Below are 18,861 nucleotides of genomic sequence, written 5' to 3'. Positions count from 1 at the left end.
CCATTAAAAAATAATAATATGATAATAAAGGAGATAGTTTCTTCCTGTTATAAGCTGGCATTAACAGATATGAAATGACTGATCTTCCTTTGAGGAATGAGCCCACAGCCTCCAGATCAAGGCAGGAGCACAGAGAGGTCATGTCGGTGCATATGAATCAGCAAGAAGCACAATGTCAAGAAGGATTTCTGTTTTCATATGAGAAGAAAAATACCACATCTCCTAGAAAGTGATTTTTTTCATACTGTTTCCAAGACTATTAGTTACAAACCCAAAAAAATTTTTTTGCTATTTTTTCAAAGGAAAAAATTGATGGCTGTAGAGATACATATGATGGAAAATAACTACACAATAAATCAAATAGATGAAATCACTTCTAAGTGTCATTTAGGAATAATGCTATTTCCTTTCTACTGAAAACAAGATTTTGATAGTGGAAGGAAATAAGAAAATATTCACTTCAGGGGTTTCATTTAAAAAGCAGCACATGACAAATAACTCACTTAAATGTTTCTTAACTATATATTTGAAAAATAAATCAAGGAATAGGAGGTAATACCTCTTTATAAATATTCAGGATTTATAGTTTAAAATAGTATTAACATATTATGGGGGTAAATCTATAATGCCATAGACAAAATTTATATAATCCAATTATGTAAAGTAAATAATCAAGAAGGTTATTATATTTCTAAATGTTTTACAATAAACTTGTAGAAATTAGTACAATGCCTGAAATATTGATTCATCATTGTATTTTTCTTATAAATGATGAGAATTTATCAGTTCGTACAAGTAAGAACTCACAGCCATTGAAGAAAAGTAGTAGGCTATAGTAAGTACTAGGTTACACTGCTTAGCTCAATGCTACTAAAATAGAATTACTCTTTATTTTTTTAATATGTAATTTTCAAGCCAATTTGACTTCAAAACTTAACAGAATGGGTGGTTTCTGGAGTATGCTGGGACCTTGATTCAGGTTTTTTTTTTTTTTTTACTTGCTACAACAAAACAAACAAAATCTTATCTGCAGTATGTTTATTTGGATAAGCTTTAAAGGACTGAAATGACTCTGACATGTTAGATTCCCCTCTTTCTCTCCCTAATTCTTAAAGGAAACACTTTTTTCTTTTGGTACTAGGGAATGAAGAGAGGGGTGTTTATCAATCCATTTTATTTTTATTTTGAAACAGGGTCTCACTAAATTGCTTAGGGCCGTGCTAAAGGCAATACAACTTTCTTTTTCTTTTTTTTTTTTAATAGGAAATACAATTTTAAGGGAGTCTGGCATTAGCCCATGTTTAGAAAAATCTTTAAAAAGTGTCAAGTGTTCTTTTGGAAAGAAAGTATAAGAGCACATTCCTTAAGTCATTATGTGAAGTCAAGGGAATGGCTTGAAGTAATAACAGACACCATAATACATGGCAGAGGTTGAACAGAGCTCAAATGCACTATGCTGACAATAGAATTCCAGAAGTCACTTAAGACTAGTGATCAGGATTGCCTTTTGATTTGAAAGGAGTAGTACAATTTGGACTAGCCTAATACAGTAAAAGGAGGGAAGCCTGTAAGAAACCAAAGAATTTGGTCGTTTCTAGGAATAAACAAGTTTTTTATATGAATAATTTTGTTTTAAAATTCTATTTTTAGATTCTTGATATACTTTTTGGTTGCCATTCTAGAATTTCTTGGTTCATGAATCTCAGATTTTTGGGAGCAGTGGAGATGAAGGGATTTTTTTTTCCTAGTGTATTATGTTACTTACCCTTCAACCACCATTAGACGTTATCAAAAGTACACACACAGAGACATATACATGGGAAGAATCTTCATTTACTCATGACCTATTTGTTAGATGAACTATTTGGCAGGGGTCCACAATAACCTTCACTATGCTATTCCAGCTAAAGTTGTTAAACTGTTTAGAAGAAATGAAGAATGGAGTAGTATTCCAAATTGCCAGCATCTGTCTACACAGCATGTATCTGTATTCACCTTTCCCTGTCTATGTATCTGTCTACACAGCATACATTTGCATTCACCATTCCATAGTCCATCTTAGGCTAGGTATTAAAAAGTATATATATATATATGCTTTATACACACACACACACACATTTATTCAATTAAAGAAGTACTGAGTACCTTTAATAGTCTGGTACTTTGCTCAGGATATAAGGACAAATGTGAAAACCAATAAAGAGAGTTTATATTTTAGTATCCATAACAACAATATGTATTTGTTTAGTAATTAAATTTATCAAGATTTTTTACATGTGTTATTTGGCATGTCTGTCATTCTGTTTTACAAACCAGGAAGTCACAGTTTGTAGAAATGCTGACTTTTCCAAGATTACTTCTAATAAACAGCAAAAGTGAGACTTGAGTTTTCCTATTCTTAATGGTGTGCTCTTTCTCTATCTCACACCCACAAAGCTTGTCAGCTTCATCTATCCTTGCATTTTCACTGTGCTCTCTCCAATGAAGCAACTGGCTGAAGAAGGTTATCAAAAACCAAGGCAGTCAAAGACAGTGAAGAGCTACAGTATAACACCAACAGCTCTCAGAGCCAGAGGTAATGAGGAACCTAGTGATGCAGAGAAGGACTGCCCCCCACCCCCCCCAAAAAAACTGGGCCTGCATGTCACCACTACATTCGTTTCTTATGGTATTTTAACTATAAAATGACCAGTCTGCTTTCCAAATTTGTGAAACTATGTCGTTTCATGGAAATTAAGCTTTCCAAGTGAACACCTAAAGACATAATATTACAGAACAGCTTGAAAGATCTTTAGCAATTAAAAAAGTTGCTTATTATTAAAAATTAAGCAACATAGAATTCAGAAAATATTATCATAATATGATCTTGACACTAAAGAAATATCTAGAACACACATTTACATGGAAGTCTAAAATGTTCTACATTAGAAAAATGAATAAAACCCACAACCACTTAGTGCCAAGTTTGTCCAACATACTACAGTCAGTCAATACTTTTTTGTTTACTGTCTCAATCTGCAAAACAACTCTCAAATAACACTGCACTTCACAGGTAAAGTAAATTTAGGGTCAGCAACATTAGACAACTATTGCAGATCACTAAGAGAGAGAAAAGTTTTTAACTTCCTTCTACCTAATTGTAAAACATATAGGGAATTGGGGAACCTACCTCAGTAACTCTTTAAGACTGAATAATTTAATTTATAAATTACTTTTCATATAAAATAGGAGTTATTTAAAGCCTCCATGATGAGACATTTAGCATATTTTTCTACTTTCACAGCCTCTATCTAATTTGTACCTTTTCAATATGTTAGAACTAGATAAATTAAGAAGAAAAGTGGAAAGATGTAGATAGAACACAACCCACATGGAAAATTACTTGAAATTATGCATCACATATAGGTTATTTATTATTTTTGGTGATGCTTAGGTTTGAACCCAGGGCCTTGTGCAAGTGAGGCAAGCACTCTACCAACTGAGCAAGTTTATAAGTCACTTTAAAATAGCTTTTTCATCAATGGGAACTTTTGTATATCCTAGAAAAGACTACTGGTGCATTTTAAGTATTATTTAGTTCTCTTAGGGTTGTAAGGTTTTGATTTTGATAATAAGTAGATGTGGTGTTTTCCTAATTATTGCGAGTATATCACTGATAAAAGACTGATGCCTTACAATTAGTTTCTAATAAATTAGGTTATGAAGTTAAAAATCACCATATGTTTACGTATTATCTGTGACATGTAGAGAACAGTTTGTCTTCTTTTGATTTAATTAGTCTAACTCTACTATTCTAGGTACTAATATCTGTACCTTTTGTTCTATCTAGCTCATGAATAGCAGTGCTTGAAACTAAAACTCAAAGCCTCCACTCTTCAGTTCTCATAAAAGTCCTCACAGACATATACTGTAATTAATGCATATTTCTACTTAAATTCTAAAGGTAGGTGAACATAATAAGTGGGAGGACACACTATTTACCTTAATACATCCTGATCAGATAAAAGCATTTTTGACAATAAGACCCAAATCAAAAGTTACAATATCAGATACTTTAGATTGCAGATAGTGAATTGTTACTGAGATGCTTCTTGCATGTGCATCTATGGAGCTTGCTCCAGGTTGCTTATTAATTAATTAGGATGGGATGGGCAGGAGGCTCAGGAATGCCACAAAATTGCCATTTTCTATATTAATGTGTGTGTATGTGTATATATATATATATATGTATATATATATATATATTATAAAATAACTACTATGATGAAATTCATTTTTACCAAGAATTAAAAACCCTTCAAGAGGTTTACCAGCTATCAAGAAAAATATATTTTATAGCTTATGAATATAAATTCCAGAATTATAAGAGACATTAGTGATCTGCTAGTCAAACTTCTGTATTATTAAGATGAGAAATAAGACACTAAGATTAAATAACATCTCAAAAATTATGTCTAGTTCAAGTAAGTGTGTTATGGATCAGGAACTAAAGAAAGTTCATTGTGCCTAAATATTATCTTTTGAATGGTCTGAGATGCAAACAAGCACACAAAAATACTTCAGTGAAACTGAACTAGAAGGATCCTTTAATAATTAAGAAATTATAACAATGTGTTGACCACAAAATCTTTGATGTAAAGATAATTGCTCCTTATTCCTCTCTGAAAATCTAAAAGAATTCTCCAAAGTGAATGTTATTTTCCTGGAGGTGATTTAGAAAACACAGGCCATAATTCTGGTTCTTAAGAGGAAAAAAAAATGTTTTATTACATTTGGATGAGACTTTATTTTTTAGGAATCACTGGTTGGCTGTGAGTAGTTGTTGCTTGCAGAATATCATTCACACTTCCTCCCTCATAGCAAGGTCATGTGTAACAGTCTAAACTTTGTGGGATGGATTGGAACTCTTCCTTCTAATCCAGGGGCCATAGGTCACTGTAAACCACAAATTCTTCCTCCCTAGGGAATTGTCAGGGATGTGGTCTTCCCCATCTCATTCTTCTGCCATTTCTTTTATACAAAATAAGTTCACAGTATTAATGACACATCTGCCATATTATAATACTTTATCTGGCAATTTATGTGAAGAGAAACAAATCTTCTCTAGAACCAGCATCTAAGGACTTTAAATTTCAATTGTCCAATTCCACGAAAGAATAAAATTTTTAAGGACCAAGAGGAAGACATTTTCCCAAGGTAATTTTTTTGTTTGCTTGCTTGCTTTTTGGTGCTAGAAATCTAATTCAGGGGTTCTTTACCACTGAGCTACATCTATAACCTTTTTATTTTTTATTTTGAGACAGGGTCTTGCTAAGTTGCTTAGGGTCTTCCTAATTTGCCAAGGCTGGCCTTGAACCTGAGAGCCTCCTGCCTCAGCCTCTCGTGTTGCTGGGATTATAAACATGCACCACCATGCCAAGCCCAAAATGATTTTTATAATCAAGAGCAAAGATTGACAATATTTTTTTTTGGTAAAGAAACAGATGGTAAGTATTTTAGGTTATGTGATCCAATGGTCTCTCAACTACTCAACTCTGTTGTTACAACATGAAACCATCCAGGAGACAGGACATAAATGAATGAGTATGGCTGAGTGTTCCAATAAAACTTTATTTAGCCAAAGAGGAAGCAGGTTGAATTTGGCCTATGAGCTATAGTTTGTATCCTCTGGTACAGAATTTCTATTAATGTGAGAGAGTTTGAAGTTAAAATTTTGGTTTCAATAAGGTACAGTATTGTACCATGCAAGTTGCTGTACTTGCAAGTACCTTGTTTATTCTCATGCAAATTAAATATATATTTTAATCTTTAGTTTTTTAGTCCAACATTTCTATAATATAAATACAGTAAAGATGACTAAATCCATTAATAATTAGACAATTTCTCTTAAATGCTATTCAAAAATTATGTACCAAGCTGAAAAATATTAGTTTTCCAATTCCTTAATAAATTTGTAAATAAAATGTAATAATTTTTCTTGGCAATAGAAATAAAGACTTTATAGAGGAGTTTTTAAAATGACTATCAAGTTGAATATCCATTATCACCAAAGTTGACTCATCATTAATTTGAGTTATTTTTCTGGTTTATAATTTAAAAGGTTTTATTTGGATATTTTGATTATATATATATTTTCAGATATAACTTGGATTAACAACACATATATTACATAACTTAGGAAAAAATGACGTAATTGAATGTAAATTATGGCTCACTTAATTAGTACATATGTAGGCAATCCCTCTGCATTGTCCAAGATGTTTAGACCAAATGATTAGTAGGTATATATAAACTAGTGACATCTCTATTTGACACATGAAAAAGGAGAAAACATCATTTAAAATTAAAACTGTTTTCTCAGAATAATTCTAATTTTAATTCAAGCATATTCCTAATTCTGAGTATAGTTTTAATACTCAACAGGATTTGATAACTAACTAAAAATTTACTGATAGATGGTAAAAACTACGTTAAGCCCTGTAATGTTCCTTTTAGTGAATTGGGAAAGACTGTTTAAGACAAAGACATATAGAGATGGGGCCTAACTCAACATTAGACTTTTTCCTTCAAAGATTTTTTAAAATTTCAAGAGGAAAAAATGATTACTTCATAGTCTAGATTGTAAGCCTAGTTGGAACCAAGGCCTGCAGAGCTGAGGTGTAAAATGTTAAAAATCTGAGATTGACTCTAGTCAAAATAAACAAACAAAAAAACCCAAAACTGAAAAAAAAAAAAAAAGGAAAGGAAAAGCTTTGTTCTGAAAATGTGTTCTTTAATGCAAATAAAAATTCACCTTCCAAAAGGAGAAATAGAGATGAGTGGAGGTAATTTAGTTTTTTTTGGAAAGAAAAATATTGTTTCTTCTTAGTTTACAAGCTCTGAGAATGACATCTCATTCTCATTGTGAAAAAACTTCTAGGACCTAAGATATTCATAAAAATCAACTTGAAATACTTTTTTTTTTGAAAGAAGAGGACAAAAAAGACCTTAACTTTTAAAAAGTGAAATAAAAAAAGAGGTCTCAGTAATTGGTCTTTGATTTCAGATATTTTATCTACTTACTTTTCTTTTTTTAAAATTCATATATGACAGCAAGAATGTATTACAATTCTTATTACACATGTAGAGCACAATTTTCCATATCTCTGGTTGTATACACAGTATGTTCACACCAATTCGTGTCTTCATACCCATACTTTGGATAATAATGATCATTACATTTCACCATCATTAATTACCCCATGCCCCCTACCTTCCCCTCCAACCCCTCTGCCCTATCTACAGTTTGTCTATTCCTCCCATGCTCCCTTCTCCCTATCCCATTATGAATCAGCCTCCTTATATCAAAGAAAACATTCGGCATTGGGTTTTTTGGGATTGGCTAACTTTACTTAGCATTATCTTCTCTAACTCCATCCATTTACCTGCAAATGCCATGATTTTATTCTCTTTTATTGCTGAGTAATATTCCATTGTGTATATAATGCCACATTTTTTTATCCATTCATCTATTGAAGGGCATTAGGTTACTTACTTTTCTTCATAGCTTTTTTGTTTGAGAAGATAGAAACATTCAAACATTGAACTTATTCCACAATATGTATTATTAAGAAAACTCTGCAATCTCTGAAATGGAAGTAATAAATTTCCTACAAGTAAGCTGATTAAATTAGTTGGAATCTTCTATGAATTAGTACTAGGAGTGAAATAAAATTATAGAATTCAGACTATAAACTTCAGAGGACACAGAATGTCAAACATTCTTCTGAATAGCATATGTGTAATTATCAAAAATAATGCAACTAGTGGCTTTTGGGTATTGTTTAATAATGTGGTAAATATGATAATAACCATAGCACATATTTATATAGTGTATGGCTCATATCATCCTCAGCACAACTATTTTACTATTATTAACTTATAAGCACTCTGTGAGAAAGGTATTAAAATTTATTCTTCTCATGTAAGAAAAGAAATACAGAAGTGAAAATATCATGCAAATGGTGTTTTATTTTTGTTGTTACTGCTCTTGTTAAGTGAACATCTTTACACATAATAACTGTCTTATCTGACTAACACAATGAATACTAGTCCTTTAATATGATCTGGCAGAACACACAGATTAAAATGGCAGAATTCAATGTTAGTTTTCTTCAACAGTTAATCTACCTCACACAGGGACTGGATAACTCTTAAAAAGTGTTTCCTTAAGGAATGATCAAATTATGTTGTATGCATATACAAATATGGCAAAATAATTCCCAATATTACTTATTATAATGTACCAGTAAAAATACATCTAAAAATGAACAAAAAGGTGTTTCTTACTATTATTTGAAATCTTATAAATGGGCTTGCTAATTTCTTACATAATCTCTTATCCAGATTTAGAGATTGAATACAGTTTGGCAGTACAATCTAAATATCTATCAAAGATGAATGGATAAAGAAAACTCAGTGTGTGTGTGTATATATAATATATATATATTATATGTATATATATGTATATGTATATATATATATATATGTGTATATATATGTATACACACACACACACATACAACATGCCATTCAGCCTTTAAAAATGAAGGAAATTCTGTTATATGTGGCAACTTGATGAACCTTGAGGATATTATGCTAAGTGAAATTAAGCCAGCCACAGAATGTCATATACTATAAGATCCCATTTCACTCTTTGATTCTTTGAATTTGACTATTTTATACATTTCATGTAACTACCAGAGGATTGGGGGTCACTAATCAACTGCACGAAGTTTCAGGCCAGCAAAATGAATAAGCACTAAAGGTCTGCTCTACAACACTGTATCCAATGATAATATCCTGTAGACTTCAAAGTTTGTTTAGAGAGTAGATTTCAGGGTAATTGTTCTTATCACGAATTATATAAAATAAATTATTATAAAGGAAAACATGATATAAAAGGATATACCCACAAGAAGCCTCCAATTTATTTCAACTCTATGTTCTTTAACTATTGCAACCAATCCTGTATGCATGTGAAAAGTATCTTGAATGATTTCTTTTGAACCTCTTTAGGGGTACATATATACCTCCAACTGAAAAGGCAATTGATTCCTTTGGGCTCAGAATTTTCTCTTTAGAAGGTTAGACATCATCAGGAGTTTGGATGGAAATAGTTTTAAAAACACCCTGTGGTAAGATGCTCAAAGATTTACTCCCACACAGAATGTTTTTGTGGATGGTTAATTTATCTGAAAAGGCTCCTTACCAATTATTTTTACTCTGGTGACAAGTTCTCCTTTATTAAAATGTAATGGTAACCATAAAGATGTGGGAATGTCCTTTGTATTATATCATATTTGACTGTAAAAGATTTAAGTGGGTGTCATGAATTTTAATTCACTTCTCATCTTCAACTGCCAACTATGGGCCCACCAATTATTTAAGTTTAGATATTATCCACCAAATTCTCTCATATGCATTATGTTTTATGTTATGTTATAGTATATAACACAAGACATAGGTTATATTATATATTCATACACATATAATACATATAGTATTTATGCATAATATATGACATCTACTAAACATATAAAGCATGCTAAACATTATATATGATAAAATTATATAAGTATATAAAAATATAATACATTTAATAAAGATTATAATGAACATCTAATTTTAAGGTGTCTCTTAACTTGCATGTTATTTAAGAAGACCAAAGTTTTGTTGAAAGGACAACAAATCAACTTTGGCTTGTTATTTGCAGCTACTCACTCAAACTCATTAAAACCATATTATACTGAAATATGTATTTTGCAAAACTTTAGTATATAACTTAAATTATAACCAGCATATTCTGAGTTATGTTTTTGAAATGGAACTATGGCAGAAAAGCCTTAATTTGCTAACTGTAATGAAAGCCTTTAAAACCACAATGGTGTTAACAGGGAACATAAAGGGTGCATGTAAATCTCTACAAATATTGTAAGAAGTCCACAAATGTATGGCAAAAAATACTAAAATCTACTATCTTTATAGTAATGAGTGCAATGCTAAGTTGGAAGTTACTAGAAGACTAGCAAGAAATTATTCACTGTTCCTTTTGAGCTGATAGATGGAATTTATGTTTATAAATTTAACTATTAGGATGTATAATTATATATGAAAAATAATCTTAAGGATTTCCACTTCTATGAAAAAGGACATTTTAAATATCTTTAAAGTTTATGTTAGTATATGAAAGCTACTGCTTCAGTTCATGGAAGCACAAATTAAAATTTTCAGAAGATACTTACCCTTTTCTGTTCTTTTACATATTCTATCAATTCATCTCTTGTTCTTTTCACTGCCTCTTCTACAGCCTTTTCACTTCGCTTCTGTTCTTCTATTATTGCTGCCTTAACAGTTTCCTGTTTGTGGAAAGAGGAAAAACTCAGCAAGGTCGTACCAAGACATATTTGTGTCCATTTTATATAAACCAGAAATACTCTTCAGTAGGTGGGAGCTCTGTTCAAAGCTTACCTTTAAACAGGAGTATGAACTTATAAAATGGGATCTGTTACAGATTTCGCAGAACTCTTTCCTAAACTGAGTTAAAGGGAAAAGAAATGGAATAAGCCATTTATTGCAGGGAGCGCCTGACAGACTCCAATGGCTTCCTTACCAACCTTTCATTTGATGTTTACATGATTGATTGCCTTCCTGTACTTTGCACTATCCACATAAGACTTCCAACTTGTGTTTATTCTTCCAAGAACACCCTAATGCTGTTTTATTCACGTTTAATTTTACCATCATACAATAATCAAGTGTGGTCTGGGTGGTAAGATTTACAGCTAGTTTGGTTCTCCTGCCAGGTTAGGATGTTGGGAGCTGGACACCATGAATAGAGGTAAAAATTCTACTCTGTGTGCTAACATTTGAAATAGAGACCTAGGGAAGAAAAAGGTATTCCCCATATTAATGAATTAGAAATCAGGTACCTAAGTGCTTTCAGAATGGCAGACAAAGAGAAAAAAGGCTAAAATACTATAAAAGAAATGTAGCATTTATTAAGAAGTTGGAATATTCTTTGCTAAAATAGTGCCTCATGGGTTGAAATGTATATTACATAACAAAATTTGTTTCATTTATTTATATAGGTCCTATCCTTTATCTGTTAGAGAACAAGAACAATTACAAAGTGCTTTGAAGTTTCTCAGAACATTTCCTTCATTTTTTTATTTTTGAGGGCTTTCTGCTTCGTGTGTTTATGTTTTGCCATCATTTTCCCCAATTTTAGATATGTATAAATGACCCATAAAATATAAAATAATATTAAGGATTCACTATTCTGAAAATATCTACTATTTTGAAAATAGAGAAAACCACAAAACAATCTATACATATAAGTGGACTTAGACATCATGAAGATAAGGACCTAAGATGTACATACTGTCTAACTCTGACATGTTTAACTTAAAATATAATTTGAATCCTTTTTTAAGCTATTAGAAATTATTTTATGATTTATATTTAATTACAAAGTTGCATAATAACTTGTTAACTGTTATTCATGGGTATTTTAGTTATTTTAAATAAAATAAGAAGCATCCATATATGTAACCTTGTGGTTAGATATTTATGTTGAATCAATTGAAAACAATTTGGAATTATTTGGCCAATGGATATAAACTCTTTATGGCTTCTGACATTTTACATAAAGTTTTTTCCCATAGTAGCCCATGAGCATGCCTATTTCTTAAAAGCCTTGATTACATTTAGCTCTATCAGTTTAAAAAACCTTTGTTTATTTGAAGGACAACAGCATCTTATTCTGCATTTTAAAAAGACTATTATGTGACTATTATTAAGCACTCTGTTGAAATATTGGCAATATACATGCTGCCTTTTTTTTTAGGTCCTTGAATACTCACTCTGCCCACTCTAATTTTAGTATACACATCATTTTTGGGATTCCCTTCCTAATACATAAAACTATGTAACAATGTTGAAAGTATATATAATGGTTATTTTGAAAATCATTACTATTACATTTCCAATCACTAAATACACTAGCCTTTAGTTCCTTTGATAAAATAACAGAATAACACAATAACACAACTTGAAAAAACATAAAGCTGAAAAATTATAGCAATTAAAAAAATGCAGACCAATAACATTAGTTAAAATTAAAATATCTGCAATCACAATTCTTTTTGATGTTTTACAAATTTGTAATTTGAAAATTACCAAATTTAAAAAGGCCAAAAATGTAATATGTGTTACTAAACCCTCTGAAATAAAACACACTAATAATTCTGTAGTGAAGAGTATGAATATTTTCATTATGTGGGTAAAAGTATAAATTACTTCATATCAGTTCAGGTTGGGTTTTGCCACCCACTGAATCACAAAACTGTAGTTTTTAAGCCCTGGGCAATTCAGAATTGTAGATAACCATGCACTAGGATTATTTGAATGTAAAAGATAAATCCATCATATATTAACTATCAATCAGAATTTCTATCTAACAAGGGACAGATCAATAAATTTGATCAGGCCTGTTTGAAAATGATGGTTCAATTTACACAATCGTGCTGTATCTGAAAGAAAAAAGAGTTAGCTATATGTCTTTCACCTGACATTTTTTGGGGAGGCTGAGAGTATATATTATCTTCTCAGTCCAAATATTTGAGGATCTACCATTTTTGAGCTGGCCAAGTATTGCTTAGAAATTTCCTTTGGTTTTCAACTCCTCAGTTGGAAGTTAAGTAACACTTTTGGTTGTGAAGTTCACCCTGAAAAACTATTAGTCAATAAATATTCATTTGAATATAACACAAAAATAAAGTTTAAGCCTTCTATTCTCTAATCAGACCAAATTCTAAATTAGGTGGCATTAACTAATTTGTGTGCTTGCATATAAATGCCTGTGAATATCTGCCTGAAGATTTTATTGATTCCATCCATCGCTGAAGTATACTGCCCCTAAGTCATGAGAAATTAATCTAATATAAAATAGTCCACAAGGAATGAGGAATGTCACCAGTAAATATATGTAAATAAGCAAACAATATTTTCCAGAATGTTTTAGTGATGGTAATACCATTTTAACACAATCTATTGGGTAAGGCAGGGTTTCTCACTCTTCACACCACTATTGGTAATTCTACCCTGTGAGGGAGTATCTGTGTTAAGCAGAACACCTGCTATCTACCCATTAGCTGGTCACCAAATGAGAACTACAAACCTAAGGTGAGTAATTTGGAGAGAAAAACATTCAAGCATATAATATACATGCTGTTATTTATCTGTTAAGATATATTATCACATTTATTGTCATGTTTTAAATATATTTTTACCATCTAAAATATATGCAGAAGTATAATGAAATGGTTACATCATGAGTTTATAAATGTAGAGAAAGTTCTTCATACTAATGTTTTAAAACTAAATGACTAAAGTTAATTTCTATAACGTTATGATAAAGTAGGTCATATTAAAAGTCATTTAGCGCTGAAAGCTTATATGACATTTTGTATAAGATTTTAAAATTTCTCCTTATTTCTTAAAAGTGTAGTTTTGCTCCGGCATCCATGAAATCCACCATACATTTCAGTAATCAGAGAATCACAAACCAATAAAACACCTGAGATTGTATACTTTTTATCAGTGTAATTTTGCAAGACTATAAAAACAGTATTTATGGGAAACAAATCTCAGCAATCAACTCAATTCTGGTCTGTGGCTTATAAATCACATGATTATGGAGCTGTTTAATTTTCTGGGGAAATCACTTACTTTATTTTTTAATTTTTTTGTAGTGGGAATTGAATCTAGGGGCACTTTACCAATGAGCCACATCCCCAGCCTTTTTTATTTTTATTTTGAAACAGGGTCTCCTAAGTTGCTTAGAGCTTTATTTAGTTGCTGAGGCCGACCTTGAACTTGTGACTCTCCTGCCTCAGCCTCCTGAGTTACTGCAATTACAGGCATGTGCCACCATGCTCAACTTACTTTATTTTTTGTTTACAAACACAATGTATGCATATTATCTAATTATGTGTCATATTAAAAGTTGAACATGATTGTAGAAATGCATCTTAGAAAATCAGTGACAACTAAAAAGGAAAAGAACAGGTATTACATATTATACCCAGTTCTGATTTGTGGTTGGTAGCAAGTTCTCTTCATATGTTCATTTATCAAATTATTTTCTGAATATCTATTATATGTGGGAAAAACGTCCAAATACTGAAAGCTTTTTTGTCTTTCTCTTGATGAGTTTAAAATTTACTTGCAGAAACAAAATATAGGTACACAGGAATTAAAACAACAGTATAAAAAAGTAGATTTCAAAGACACTGTAGTTAATGAGTGCTGGTGATATTAGTTATGAGTTTTATTTAAGGAAGGAAGTGTTGATGTATCCTATGGTTAGAGAAGGACTTAGAAAACAGGTTGGCTCTGACTTGAGATTTAACAGGTGCTTCACAGTAGAAGCATGAGGATGAAGACTGAGGGAACAATATGAGTAGGCTATATTGAACACTATTTAGAAACAAATGCTTATATGACATAAGAGCATGAAGATAAAACCCAAATGTATGTTTGAGACTGCTGGGTGCAGATGAGGGTTCTTATGAGAGAAATGGAAGGAAAGGAAGCTAGATATCCAGACTGGATAGTGGGAAGCCTAAAGCTTAAAGAGCTACCAGTATTGGCATGTGCACTGATGCTGCCCCAACGACTTGTACTATCTTTCCATGAGCAAGCAAATGCACCCTTGGCTCATACTCTACACAGTCATCCTTGCCTCACCTTAAATGGTATATCCAAAGTAAACAAGTTGGCTCTTTATCATGGTCTCTAAGAATTTACTCTCAACTTAAAACTAGCTGTAGGCCCGGAAAAGATAAATTTCTGTTCCCTTGCTATATATGAAGAAATATTACTTAGATAAACAGCACCCTGTGTTCATGGAGATCAGTTGTGATCTAAGGATACATATGCCAGAAATCTGTGTCTGTTATGCCAATGTATAAATAGAACAATTTCATGTAAAGTTGGGAGAAAATCTTCTGGAGTTTCCCAACTTTTATTCTTTCCTAAATTTTACTATTTAAAACAACTAACATTCATTTAGTAAACATTCATTTACTATTTAAAACAACTAACATTATGGATAGTGATTTGGAGGTATTTGATATAGATTGTTAGGCAAGATACTAGGAAATTGAGAAACATTTGTGTCTAAAATAAGCAACTCCCCAAATGAAACAAGTTTGTATAATCAGAAAAGTAAATTTTTAAGAACCAAGATATCTCTGTTCATAGGTTTTACTAAGCAGGTACATAGATTTAAAAAAAAAAAGGTTTGGTTACTATATTTAATAATAATTTGATTTAACTTTGGAGCAAGGAATGGAACAAAGTTTTTCTTCAGAGGGAATATTGAATTCTATAAAAATAAACAGGCTTAGTCTCTGCACTCAAAAAGCTCACAATTTATTTGGGAAAACAAATATACAGGCTGTATCAACAAAATATAGAATATGTCATGATAGAGGTTTAGAGGCGGGGAGGAGTTATCCATATAAGAGTATTATGGAAGGAGGACACCTACAGAAGAAGAATGTATAAGAAATCTGAAAGAAATGCATCTCAAAGAATAAGAGATTACCCAAATAAAGGAGAAGGAGGAGAGAATTATAATCAGGGCAGTGGAGCATGAGGATTGCAATCTTATATGTATGAAGTACAGGAATTTTAGTATCACACAGCAGGAAACATAAGGAAAAGTGTGGCTAGAGAATAGGCTGGTGAGGTAAGTCATGGACAGATGTGCCTCTGATTTTTAAAATGAAAACAGTAGTAGTATCTTTTAAAATAGGTGGGTTATAATGACTGGTTAATCTGTGTCAAATATTTGAGACTTCCCCAGGCACCTAGTGAGTGTTCAATGAATGTAAACACTGTTAGATATCCTGGACTTTAACATACATAGTAGTGCACCACTGGTGCCTATCATGTCATGATGAGATCTCTATCTCAGTTGGAACATCCTGTGACTCTAAAAAAGATGGATTTGTTTGGGATAAAACTATACTCAAGGAGACCCGTTAGGACATGACAACATAGTCCAGGAAAAAGTTCAATGGAGTAAATGGGAAAATCTTAACTGATAGGAAAAAATATTTAGGAAGAAAAATTAGCAAGACAGTGAATAAACAGAAACTGAAGAAGAGGGGCTAGGGTTGTTGTTCAGTGGTAGATTGCTCACCTAACATGTGTGAGGTACTGGGTTTGATCCTCAGCACCACATAAAAATAAATAAATAAAAATAAAGGTATAAATATAAAAAGGAAACTGAAGAAGAGGTGGTAGTGGGGGGAGGAGTTATCCATATAGGAGCAACAAAACTGCTGAACAATCAAAGAAATAAGTTGTGTAGGTATGCTATTAGCTTTTATGCTCCAATAAAACTAGTCTGCAGAGATTTTATATCCTCCCTTTTTAAGTGATAAAACAAATTACAGGACATCAACATAAAAGCTTTTAAAGAACTTTCCCAGAGATGTCTCTTTCTTGCTTCTTTTCTATACATGTAGAAATAATACCTCAAATATCAGTTTCTTTCTTCAGGGCTACATTAGCCTTTGCCTGGCTAAATAGAAGATGTGCATCTGTGGAATGCCAGAATGATTACGTTTCAAAGCTTAATTTCAAATTGCAGAAATTATTACATGCTCTTTTCTAAGTGAGCTAGAAGAATTAAAAGACTATCCATATAGATATTGAAACAGATTCAGGCGAATTTCACAGTGTATCTGGAAAAATTACATTATACTATGTATATAAATATGCACAAATCAGTTTATATTCACAAAATCAGAAAAACTGCTAATATGTAAACACAGTATGTCTGGCTCCAACTTACCTCTCTAGCCTCACTTTGCTCTTCACTCTGAATCACAATCTCTGGGCTTCAACCTTAACACCCTTCTTTTGAACCTGTCTCTGTACCATACTTCCTCTGGCTCAGGGCCTTGGCACACATGCCTTCATAATGGCATCTGCACCCTATCTATCTTTTCATTCCCTTGGAGAAGTCTTTCTTCATGTTCAGACCTAAATCATATCTTTCTGTTGTTTTGTCTCTGAGTATCTCGTATCTTTAGTGCACAACATAGTTGACCTTGAATATTTTCATGTGTGTTTATCTAATGATTATTTTCCTTACCAGAACATAAGATTCATGAGGGAATATCCAATGCCTATTTTCCTCAGGTGTATATACCCTGATTCCAACAGAGCTCCTACCACACAGTAGATATGGAATAATATTATAAGAACTATTGATGGACAGTGTTATCATCATGCATGTGATTCAATAACAATGGGAAAAAATTGGATATTAAACTAGAAACTTAAATAAAATGGAACACATAATCCTTTTTCTAGTATTTTATAATCAACATATTTAACTACAATATATAATGTGAATTTCTTTCCTGTTCTACACATAATTTTTAAGTTGTTCTTTATTGTTCTTAAACAAAGCCAAAGTTTATTAGGGAGACTTTGAAAGCCCATTTACCCATTTTATCAATAATTCTTACAATCTCAATCCTCTTAGATTTTAACAGTTATAAATTACTATTTATTGTAAAAGTCTGATATTAACCCAGTGAGAAAAAATATCTAAAATAATTTTAGAAATACTCTAATAGCTAATTAAGAAAGGATTAGGTTTCTTCTTTCTTGGGCGTGAGTTCATGCATACTAAGTTCTCTCTCTCAGAATTATTCCTATGATTAGGAGGATGATTTTCTCAAGGTGATGGTAGACCTTGCAAATGAAGGAAGGCAGTGAGTAAAGGCTGACTTTCAGATTAGTTAAAAATGAGTCAGTAATTGTATTTTCCCCTGAATAAAATTTTAACTTTCTAAGTTGTTATTATTAAATGTTAATATATGTAAAAAATTTTAACACATACAATGTTATACAAAATAACAGCATATCTATGCCCTTCACCAAAGAACAGAAAAATATCAATAATGCTTAAGTCTCTGACCATTATGAATTCCATCATGTTTCCCAAACCCCAGAAGAAAACCCTTTATCTCTTTTCATTTTCCTTATCTTTTCAATTATCTCTAAATAATATACTTTGCCCATTCTACAATTTCAGGCATTACTTTTGACTTTTCAGTATGAAGTATAAAGAATTTGTATTGCTTAGAACAATTCCAAAATCCAAAACATAGACATTTTTAGTCCTCTTATCTACCCAGTTTAGATAGTTAATGGTTTTGAGTAGATAAACAGTCAATATAGTAGTTTTTGTTGTATAACAAACACCTTCAATTTTAGTGGCTTAACAATCATTTATTTAGATCAAGAATTAGCAAACTACCACTACTGAGCCAAATCTGGGTTGTTGCCTGTTTGTGTACAACCCACTTGTGTTGGTCAGCTTTTCATCACTGTGACCAAATCACCTGACAAGAAAAACTTAGAGCAGGAATAGTTTATTTTGGGCTCATGGTTTCAAAGGGTCAGTCCATGGCTGGATGACTTCACTGCTCTTGGCTCAAGATGACACAGTTCATGATGGTGGAAGGGCATGGAAGAAGAAAAGCTGCCCAGCTCATGGCAGCTGGGAGGCAGAAAGAGAGAGAAAGAAAGAAGCCAAGGCCAATATATAATCCTTAATAGCATGCCCCCAGTGACCTACTTCCTTCATCCATAATCCCTGTCTACAGTTACTACTTAAAAGTTCATTCAACTCACTAACCCCTCAAATGGATTAATTTACCGATCAAATCACAGCTTTCATAATTATTTCATCTCTGAACATTCATGAATTGTCTAGCATGAGGTTCCCTG

General features: G+C 32.0%; 1 protein-coding gene across 5 annotated transcripts in view; it reads right to left on the bottom strand.

Annotated features, from left to right (window-relative positions):
- The window catches only part of Ccdc91 (coiled-coil domain containing 91), a 416,145-nt gene that overhangs the window by 150,185 nt on the left and 247,099 nt on the right, over nucleotides 1–18,861 (bottom strand). For all 5 annotated transcript variants that reach the window (XM_048802484.1, XM_048802482.1, XM_048802483.1 and 2 more), the window contains exon 12: nucleotides 10,284–10,397. In XM_048802484.1, the coding sequence (XP_048658441.1) occupies nucleotides 10,284–10,397 (114 nt within the window). The remainder of the gene's footprint in view (nucleotides 1–10,283; nucleotides 10,398–18,861) is intronic.

This window comes from Marmota marmota, unplaced genomic scaffold (assembly GCF_001458135.2).
Source record: "Marmota marmota marmota unplaced genomic scaffold, marMar, whole genome shotgun sequence".
Taxonomy (NCBI): domain Eukaryota; kingdom Metazoa; phylum Chordata; class Mammalia; order Rodentia; family Sciuridae; genus Marmota; species Marmota marmota.
The sequence above is the reverse complement of the archived record's forward strand: the minus strand, read 5'-3'. Positions and strand labels throughout refer to the sequence as shown.